Source organism: Buceros rhinoceros, unplaced genomic scaffold, assembly GCF_000710305.1.
Source record: "Buceros rhinoceros silvestris isolate BGI_N320 unplaced genomic scaffold, ASM71030v1 scaffold18614, whole genome shotgun sequence".
Taxonomy (NCBI): Eukaryota; Metazoa; Chordata; class Aves; order Bucerotiformes; family Bucerotidae; genus Buceros; species Buceros rhinoceros.
This window is the reverse complement of record NW_010406686.1, coordinates 17,129-27,509: the sequence shown is the minus strand read 5'-3', so window position 1 is coordinate 27,509 and position 10,381 is coordinate 17,129. Positions and strand designations below refer to the sequence as shown.

Here is a 10,381-nt window from a genome sequence, read left to right as displayed (position 1 = left end):
TTCGCCCCTGACGGGGTTTTGGGGCTCGCTGGTCGAAGGAGTGTGCTGTAACTTGCGATCTCGTTCGTCAGACGACAGAGAAAACAACGCCTGTTTCCCGTCTTTAATTCGTTGAGCCAGGTTTCCCGGGTGTGCAGCGCCGTTACCGTGTCGTTACAGAAAGTCATGACTGTATTACAGGAAATAAAAACACACGAGGACTGTTAATTTTGCAGCCATCAAAATCGGTTACCAGAGCTTCTCTTGGTGTAAATTCCACTGATAAATCTGGATTTACTGTTAAGATGCTCCTTCTTCAGCTTGAATTTTGGATTTGTTGTTTACTAAAATATCTGAGGGAACCGTAAACCAGAGTCTTCCAGCCCCACTCCTTAATTTCCTGTGGAAATGAAGGGACTTTACAAAGCATCTTTGTTCTGTCCTGTTTCTTTCAAGGATTAAAAAAAAAAGTAGGAAAGCTATGAAAATAGAAAAACTTTAAACAGTGTCTTATTATTTTGTGGGTAGGGAGTGAAGGGGAGAAGATGCAGCTAAATATTTAAGGTAGGTAAAGAATGTGGAATAAATAGGTGTTAAACTGTGGCTGTATATTCTATTTGCTTAATTTAAATACTTCATTTTGACAACAGTCAAATTTCTTTCTCTTTACAGAAATAAAAAGCAAAACTGAGTTATGGCTGTGTTATTACGTGCTTTTTTCAGCTAACATAACAGAATTGTGTGATTGTGACCAAAAGTAGTAGGACAAGCAGAGGAATTAAAATTGTTGAAAGATGTGTCATGAGCTGTTCTCCCTGTTTCCTCCCCAGCATGTTACGTGTTTGAAATGGCTTATGTAACGGCCTAGTGATGCACAAGCATGAATATTGAATCTTTTGAGCCTTTGCTATTTGAGGAAGATACTGCTAAAAAGGTTTTGTATTAAGGTTTTTCTTTCCTCCTCTTGATGCTAGTCCAAGTCTGTTGAGCAGTTCACCATCTCTGTAAGGCATCCTTTAATTTGCACTGTAGTTTATTATCTGTAATCATTCGTTTGAACTGTCAGATGGTTAGGACAGGCAATAAAATTGCTTTGAGAAATCTGCTTTGGGTCAGGCTTATTCTGTGTTGGGCAGGTGCTTGATGTCCAGTTTGATTCTTGGTTGGGTTGGAACTGGGGGTCACGGAGATGTTTCTGTCGGGCATACCTCTCTAGGAAGCAGTTAGCGAATAGCTAAATATGTGTTGGTTCTCTTGTCTCTGTTGAGGTAGGGGTCTGCTTTCTTGTGCCCTTGGCGGTGGCAGTTAAACATACAGAGCTTTTTGGATCCAGATGCCTGAACACACTATGCTTGTTGCTGCTGCTGCGAGTGGTGCGGGAGGTAGCAGCGGAGATGAGCTTTCCCCTGTGAGAAGCCTGCCTTTCCGTCTGTATTCACTCCTGCTGCTCTGTTTCATAGTCTTCCCCAGACTCTTTGCTGGATTCTAGGACCCAGAGAGGAACCTCTCTCGTCTGGAGTGCTGTTTTCGTTTTCCTGTATGCAAACATTAGTGAACTGTTTGCGTTTTCATTTTAAACACAGAGTTCTGGTTTTGCGACCTCTGATTGCTGATCGAAGTTTTGACATACGGTGGTGTAGTTGATGGGTTAATTTTTGCCTGAGTTGATTTAATGTTTTGAGTTTGTTGCCTTCTCTCCTGCTTGTGTCATAAAGAGGGGGGAAAGGATGATGCTAGAATACAAAAGAGGGTCTCTTTGCTCAGTGTCATTTTCAGTAGACTTACACCCCAGTCAGGGTTTGTAAATCAGCTGAACTGTTGAAGCTGGTAGAAGTCTATCAGCAGCAGTCAATCATGATAAAGTTTTCATTGTGCTTTGTACCGTACAAAGACCTAATTTGAGATTCCTGTAATCTGGTAATTGCATTTATAGTGAACTCAGTGATGCGTGACAAGAGGAAATGCTTCTGCATCTTGAAACTATGCATCTCTACACTGCTCTTAAAGCTGAAGTTTTAGCTCTCTGGAGAAGGAAGTGCAGCAGGGACCACTGACCTGTAGTTGCTTTCAGTATTCAGGCCTGAAGATGCACACAGTGCACAGAATGCTGGAACCACTGATGTCAGTAATGAACAGTAACAGAACTGTTTGGTCAGCTGAAGGTCACTCATTCCCAGTGGTGGTAGTTCTGGTCCCCAAATAATGTTAGGTGTTTTTCCTGTATTCTTCTGTTCCTCTCTGCATAAGCTGTCTGCACAACCATGTGCAGTGGGAGAGAGGGTTAGTCCTGCCCAGTTCCCTATCCTTCAGGACTGAATTTTCAACTGGGGGAGCTGGTGTGCGTGGCAGACTGTAGGTACTCTCTCCCTGCATTTGCAATTTAAAAGTGGAAAGGCTAGACTGGCCAAAATTTTAAGCAGTGTCGCCTTCCTTTTCAGAATAGCCAAGGCCTGTATTCCTTACTCAGAAAAACTCAGTTCTCTGCATTCTGTATGAATTTGTGGGCTTGCATTCCAAAGGTTGATTTTTGTTTTGCAAGATAGTTCAGCAATTGTGTTCAAAGCCTTTGGGTCTGGAGAATTATTCCAGGCCCATCCTAAATACTGTGAATGTCCTTTAAAACTTAGCTTGAACGCCTCAGAAGTGCCAAAATAAAACTAGAAAATTGTCTTGCCCTGTGTTGGAAGGAAAGCAAATAATAACCAGCAAGAGACATAAGTGGCTTTGTATGAGAGAAGAGTGTCGGTATTCCTGTCTGCAGGGCTGGCACAAACCCGTTTCCCTCCGTATCTCCTGTTTCTATAACTGGACCAGCATCTATCAGAAAAGGCGACACTGGCTTCTGGCAGTGCGCTTTCTGTCACCTGGCTTCTGCTTTCGTGAAACAGGTGAAGTTGAAGCCTTTGATACAGACAAACCAGTAGAAACCAGTTCTTTAACTTGTTTGGGTTTAGACAGCTTGGTTTTGCTTCAGTAGATGTAGTGAATTGAGGTTGTATGGGTAATGCAGCAGCCCTTGTAGTATAGGCTTTGCTTTTCTAGTAATAGTTACGAGCAACAAAGCATCATTTTAACTTTTTAAATGTATGTATATAATCGTATAATTGTTTTAAATTCTGTCCCTACAGATGGGGGAGAAAATCTGTTGCTAAATAGCTGGGGTTTTTTTAAACATTAGAAGAGGATGGATGACATTAAAAGTCAAGACATGGTTGTTACGTGCCTTGTATATAACTGAGTCTAACATCTAGATCTTAGAGGATCTAAGGATAGTTTGGATGAGAGAGATGCTGTTAGAGGTGTTATCTGAAACAATTTTAAATCCTCTGCAAAATTGTCAAATACTGGGGCAACGTGACTGTCAAAGTATGTTAAGAAAGGATAATTTTTGCTTGAACATTTTATGGATGCAAATGAGTAAGTAGGGAAAAAATAGAAGACTGCTTTGTATAATAAATTACACCACTCACATATGTTCATCACGTGCTAGCTGTTCTTTTATCTGTGATGCCAGCGTGTAACATTTCCATTAATTTTATTGTTATGGAGTAATTAGATCTGCACATCCTCAAGTTTCAATATATCATTTATTCTGTAATATTTATGCTAGAGATGAGAAACACATGCAATTGTTACTGTGCCGAACCTTTTTAATCTCTTTGCAAGTTGTTGGTGTGGAGTATAGGGGTTACTTAAAATTAGTAGGGTAAAGCTGATCTTAATACTTGCCCAGATGCTAACATATGCAAGACTCTGGTGTTGGCAAGGTATTACTTTGTCAGTTGTTAATTCAGGGGACTGAAATAGCTCTTATGTAGTTGTAAAAAAAAAAAAAAAAAAAGGGGGGGGGGAGCCATTTTGGGAACCAGAACTACCACCACTGGGAATGAATGACCTTCAGCTGACCAAATAGTTCTGTTACTGCTTGTTATTGACGTTAATTGTTCCTTTTTTTAATAGCTTACTTATTTTTGTGGGAAAGCATATGCTGATATTGCTGCTGATTTTGGTTAGTGTGAGAATTTCTTGCTCTTATTAGCCCTTGTTTGAATCCTAAAACCTAAACCATGAATGAGTAAGTAAATACTCTGCCCCAAAATTTCCGTTTGGCATTTATTTTTAGATTTCTTCATAGATATGCTATTATTATTCATTAAAATATTTATCTTATAAAAGTCTTTCATATATATGCCCAAAGCACAGTATGTATTACTAACTTGTGGAAGAAAAGGTGATGCATAAAATAACATTAAAAGCGTTACAGAAGGTGCTGATGGTTATTTCCACTCTGGAGAATGGGTTTATATACCTAAACAAGCAACATCTGAACAATTCATAGCAGTGAACTATTGTAGCTGTTCGTGATATTTATCTACAAATGGATTTTTTTTTTTCCTTTCCTTAAAGCTTGTTGATATTAGGGGTCACAGTGGGAAGTGGGGACCCTGGAGTGCTTCCAGTAATTTGCTTACTGACCTTAACAAAATTATTCAGTTTCTTATGCTCGTTTAAGGCCTATGTTACGATAGGACTAACTCAGGGATTGAAATGCTGTAGCCTTCATGCATTTGTTTAAGATCCATTGGAAAGGTCTGTAAACGTTATTAGAGCTGAAAGCTCTTCAGATTGCTTTGTTATTCCAAATCGGTTGGAGAAAGTAGGGAATCTTTTCCAGTGGTTTCTGTTCTCAGTTGGGATTTTGTTGTTTGCTGGAAGTTATTTTGGGTTTCGTTTTATTCTGTTTCATTGTTCCGTCATTGATGTGAAGTGGTAACCTGGCACAAAATAGTGGCTTTTTTAGCTTAGTTTCAGAACTAGCAGAAATGTACTGCATGCAGGTTAAATTTTTTTTTTAACTATAAATTCTTTCAAAATGTAATTTTCTTCAAGAAATTTCAAGCTAAAATCCTTTTTCTGAATTTAGTTATTTTCTGAATAAAACTTTGTCCTACTTGTAAAAATAAGTTTTGGTCTTATATTGCGATTAGTCACAGCTGTATGCAGCTTTCAAACCATAATTCCACGCCTTATCTTGAGGGTTACACTGACTATTTTAGCCTGTTTAACTTGAGTTTTTGTAAATTCACCAAATGGAACACATGCAGAAAAAAATTACGATTGATTCAGATTACTTAAATTGGATTAAAATGTCAAGCTGACAACGTGGAATTACATGAAAGTAATTCAGGTTTCCAAATGAAGTAGGTAGTCTTAGCTAATGGTAAAGTTTCCGGATTTTTCTCCTTGGTCGGCTGGTAGAATCTATTAAAGCTGTAATATATTGCTTCTAATTACACCTTAGCAGCTGGGTGATGATAAGACAGGTTCAAGAATTAATCCTGGTGGTAGTTTTTTAATCAGTTTGGGGTTTCTTACTTATTTATATGTATTATTTTTATGTTAATAATGAGAAGAAATATACCGGCGTCTTGAGTATAAGAAGTTTAAAGCTGTTAAAGGGTCACCGTGTAGAACCTTAGCTCGCTTTAGCACTAACGCACGCGAGCTGTCATTGTCGTTTGGTCTGGTTTCACTAACGTGACTCCGCATCATCTAGAGTAAGTAACTGAAAAGCCAAAGGTAAAGTAGAAACTGGGGGAAAGGTTTTCTGTAGAAGCGTTGTGTAACTGGGCACTGGCAGAGAGGGGGTGTTGGTTCTGACCTGGGGCTTTACCTGTATCACTGTGGGCACTTCAGTGGCTGAAGTTTCTTCAGAGCACCTTTGCTGAAGCTGTAGTGCAGTATCGTCTGTGTGCGATGGACGCTAGTGCTGATGAGAGATTGGATCCTTCTGGCCCAAATGCAAACTGCTATAGATTAACAGCTGTTTATCTTTCTTCCTTTTTGAGGAGTGGCATATCCGAAAAGTGGATGTTCAGGATAACATGTCCAATGTGTCAGAAGAGAGAAGCACTAGACAACAGGACATTAAGAAAGGACTCCAGTTCATAGAGTACGATTTTTGCTTTGACTCTTGTATGCTTATACACATACACACATGAGGTGAATAGCTGTGGGACAGTCCTTTGAATATAGCACCGCTGGTGGGAGGAGGAGAGCCTGTGTTCCTCCTCAGACTCTTTGCTAACGCTAGCATTGAAATGGGGAGCAGTCTTACGGAAAAGGCAGAACCCCTCTTTGTTCCCAGACTGAGCAGACTGGGAGCAGTCTGATGGGAGAGTATTCCTTTCCTGCCTTGGAGAAAAAACAGCATTGAATTTTTTTTGGTGGGTGGAAACATAGCCTGACGATCCACGTTATGCTCAGGGACAGCTATGCTTTGGACTAGGTTGCTACTGAAAGGGTTGGGTTTTCTCACTACCATAAGCTAAATGTTTCAACTCACTGAAGCTAAAATTTAACCTAATGAAAAATCCTTAGTTAATTTTCATTTGGATCAATGCCAAATTCTTCTCTAGAAGTTCCTGGATAGCTTAAAATCATACTGAAATTTCACACTAGTTCTCTGCTCGCATAAGGGATTCTTTAAAAAATAAAAAAACCCTGCCCTTTAAGAAATTATTTAGAAACAGATTCTCAGATAACCTGTATGGGAAGGGAAAGGGTTCCTGTTTTTATTCCTGAAAAGCTAGAAGTAAATACCTCTGTGTGTTAAGCAGGAGAACTCTGTAGGTGTCACTGGTATGACTTAATTGAAACTGGTGTGTTCTTTTGACTGATAAATTTGTCCTTATATAATACTTACAAGAAGACTGCAGTTCTTCTCATGTATAAGCTCTTTCTGCACAGTGGAGGAGAGGAAGGAAGTTGTTTTTAAACAAACAACGTTTAAGTTTTAAACTCAAAGCACCCAAAACCTTAATACATTTTGAACAGCACAGTTAAGACTGGCTGTAAATGAACTGTAAATGAAAATGAGTCATTAGTAGTAAGAAGACACGGTGCTTTAATCAAAGCTAAGGGACAGCACTCGTGCCTTGTTCAGTGCAGTCACAGAGAGCATTTACAGATCTGTCCGTTGCTGCAAGACTGCTTTTATAAGAACCAGAGCTCTCGGGTGCCATCGCCTGTTAAGCAATGCGTAAAATAAGTAAAGTCTGTTATTTCTTTTTCTAGATCTACTTTGCCCTATCCAGGGACGCAAGAACAATATGAGGTAATGACATGACTTTAGCATTTCCAGAAGGGTTTTTAATTTTTTATTCAATATTTTTTATTTATTCTTTGTTTTAGTCGTTATTTCCGTAATGCTATGGGATGAGTGGTAACTTACAATGCCTCAATATTGGAACTAGAGGATTACTTATGATACAGGTATTCAGCTGTTTGGATGTCTAAAATTCACTCATAAAGCAGTTCAGATTAACTCTTTCACTGCTGGTGTTAAGGATGAATAGGGGGCATTCATTGGATAAAACAACGTGCTATTCTGAGAAGAGTTTAGAGTAGCACAGCAGAAGTGAGGCAGAGGACCTCAGTCACATAAATCTTCATAACATAGTTTGTTTTCTGTACATGTTATTATTTTGCATAATTTTTTACTTACATTTTTGGACTCATCTTTGTAGCATTTTTTTTCCAGTGGTAGGTTGTTTAATTGGATTTGAGAACACAAATCGTTCACATTTGAGGTTAAAAAAAACCCCATTGCTCTGCAAAGCAACCTTTATGTACTACTGGTTGGCCAGTTGCTATGACTGTTGCTTGCTAAAAGAATGTATAGACCAGGTATATATATATATATGTCTTGTTTAAGCTACTTACACAAAGTAATTTTTTTGTCAATACATCAGCCTCTTTTATTTACATGTATTGTGGTGTTGAATGTTAAGGATTCTGTTGGAAAAATGTCAGAAGAAAAATACAGACAATAATTTTGCATTTAATTTTGATTGCCAAGTTCAAGTATAAATTTTCTGTTAATGTATTTGGAAATAGGGAAGATAAACATCAAAATGGCTGTTGATGAGCATTCATTTTCTTTGTTCCAGTTATTTATACGAGAGCTTGTTAGAAATCTTTTTAATGAAGGGAATGATGTATATCGAGAAGGTGACTGGAGAGGATCACTGAGTCACTATACAGAAGCTATAAACATAGCTGATTATGCTAATTCTGAAGAAATCCATGTTTCTGATGATATTTTAGAGAAGCTGCACGTGAACAGGATAGCATGTTTCTCAAATATGGTAAGCTTCTGTTTTAACTGTAGGATTTCTCAAGTACAGTGTGCTGACAGTGTGAAGACACAGAATGTTTCCTAGTGAGTGAAAAGCTCTTGCTGTTGGTTTGAAATGGGCACGTTTCAAGTCATCGTTTTGTCATGTTCTTTAGAATCTTCTTTTTACAGGTATAACCTTTGAAATATTTTTTAGATACTAATAATATTCACATAAAGAGTCATAAAAAGCTTGGAAGTTGATGGAACAGTATTTTTATCCATTTATACTGCAGATTGCACTTGAGTCTGCTCTTTCTCTGTAGAGTAAGATGACTGTTGTGAAGGAGCTGAATTGTTTTCATTCTTACGATTGGATTTTATGTGAATGATGACCCTGCTTGGTTTTATTTGCCTAAGTTGGTGACTTAGCAAAACTCATACATGCAGCGTGCAGTGGCCTTGGTGAATGTTTTATAGTGTTTCGATACCTTAATCTAATACAGTTTAAATTTGATATTTTGATGATAATAGTTCTTATCAGTGCCTTTTAAATTTTTTCCTCCCTCATAGGGATTGCATGAAAAAGTTCTAGAAGACTGTGAGATAGCATTAAGATTGAATGAAAATAATTTCAGAGCGCTCTATCGAAAAGCAAAAGCCTTGAATGAGCTGGGAAGGTATAAGAAGGCTTATGATGCTGTAGCAAAATGTTACCTTGCTGTACCACAGGTAGGTAAATTATATATGATGGTTATTTTTAAAGACTTAATACAGAAAACATACTTATATCAAGACCATTGATGGCTTTGGTTGGTTTGGGTTTTTTTCAATGCAGTAAAATATTTTATTATTCCTCTAACAATTATATTTTTGTTGCCAAAATGAAGGCTGATAGCAGAGATTATAGTGCTGAAGCTCAGTGCGTTGTGTTAACTTTCAGCAAAAGAAATAGTCACTTTGCAGTGGGAGTCAAGTGCCATAAATGTTACGCTCAAACCACTGAATTAATTGTTTAAGATTCTCTACAGTCAGAAGTATACTTATGACATAAAGAGAAAAAGCAGCCATCATTAGAATGTACTGTGTTGATTCTTTTGAGAATGTGTACCTTAATGTATTCATGATTTGTATTTTAGCTTTCCAGGCATTTAGTAACATTCTTATCTGTTGCGTGATGCAATTACTGCCAAGAAGACAGAGTTCTCATTAAAGGGTCGGCAGTGTTACATAGCAGCTGACATGTGATAATCACCTCAATTTGGTGAAAACAAACCAACAAACCCTCCCATCCCCACAAACACCCTGCCCAAATAAGCAGACAAAAAAATACCCACCCATAAAAAACCCAACTTCTCTGGATTTGAAAAATCTTTACATTGTTTTAAATTCAAATCAATGCAAGAGAAGTATGCTGTCTATTTTCTGGCTTTTTTCAAAACTCCAAATATTGGAGTGATTTTTGCTTGAGGGTAGCTGTGTTTCTCAGTCTGAGCTTGCAGTCCCGTCTATTTGTCAAAGAGTAAAGATGCGTAATGAAGACATCCTGCATATAGGGATCTTGCAGAATATAGACTGAGATGTAAACAGATGACAATACCTGTAAATTAGGAAATTTTACTTATGTCTTTCAGGATGAAAGTGTGATTAAGCTAACCCAAGAACTAGCTCAAAAACTAGGGTTAAAAATAAGGAAAGCATATGTAAGAGCAAAGGTAAGATTTTAATTCTAGCATTTTACATTGAGGTTCCCCTCTCTTGATACCAATTTCATATTTAATGAAGGTATCTTTTCATTGCAGCCACCCTCCTCAAATTCAGTTTCTAGTGATATATCAACTCAGGTAAGGCTTTACGTGTTCCAAGTGCAAGCTGACTTTAAACTACAGGGAATAATTGTTTCATAATTGCATGATCATGAAGTGAAAACAGTGCAATTGACATTTTATATAGGATGCTTTTGTATTGGACTTTAGGGTTCTCTTGATCTTTTTGTCCAGTTTTGCTGAATGTCTTTGGCAGACTGGGACATGAAATCATCAATCAAGTTATCTTTGTAAAATAAATGTTACCTAAAACATTAAATCCAGTTCGTTGAATTAATTACTTCTAATGTCTTGAGGCAAGGGCATAGTTAATATGTTTGCTGTTTCGTTTTATTTTCTATTGTTATACGAAGTGAAGGGTGCTGGGATAAAATCCCTTTTAATTTATGCATTTGTCCAAATAGGACCTTTGGTAGCCGCTGATCTTGTACTTACCTTGCTGTTTGTACTGTGTCTG

At 37.8% G+C, this 10,381-nt stretch overlaps 1 protein-coding gene across 1 annotated transcript in view; it reads left to right on the top strand.

The window, feature by feature from the left end:
* The first annotated feature begins 5,803 nt into the window (after positions 1 to 5,803).
* ZC3H7A (zinc finger CCCH-type containing 7A) overlaps positions 5,804 to 10,381 on the top strand; it is a 20,466-nt gene continuing 15,888 nt past the window's right edge. The window contains exons 1-6 of the mRNA XM_010134221.1: positions 5,804 to 5,932; positions 7,057 to 7,096; positions 7,932 to 8,129; positions 8,672 to 8,830; positions 9,733 to 9,813; positions 9,901 to 9,942. Of these exons, the coding sequence (XP_010132523.1) occupies positions 5,865 to 5,932; positions 7,057 to 7,096; positions 7,932 to 8,129; positions 8,672 to 8,830; positions 9,733 to 9,813; positions 9,901 to 9,942 (588 nt within the window). The 5' untranslated portion in view covers positions 5,804 to 5,864. The remainder of the gene's footprint in view (positions 5,933 to 7,056; positions 7,097 to 7,931; positions 8,130 to 8,671; positions 8,831 to 9,732; positions 9,814 to 9,900; positions 9,943 to 10,381) is intronic.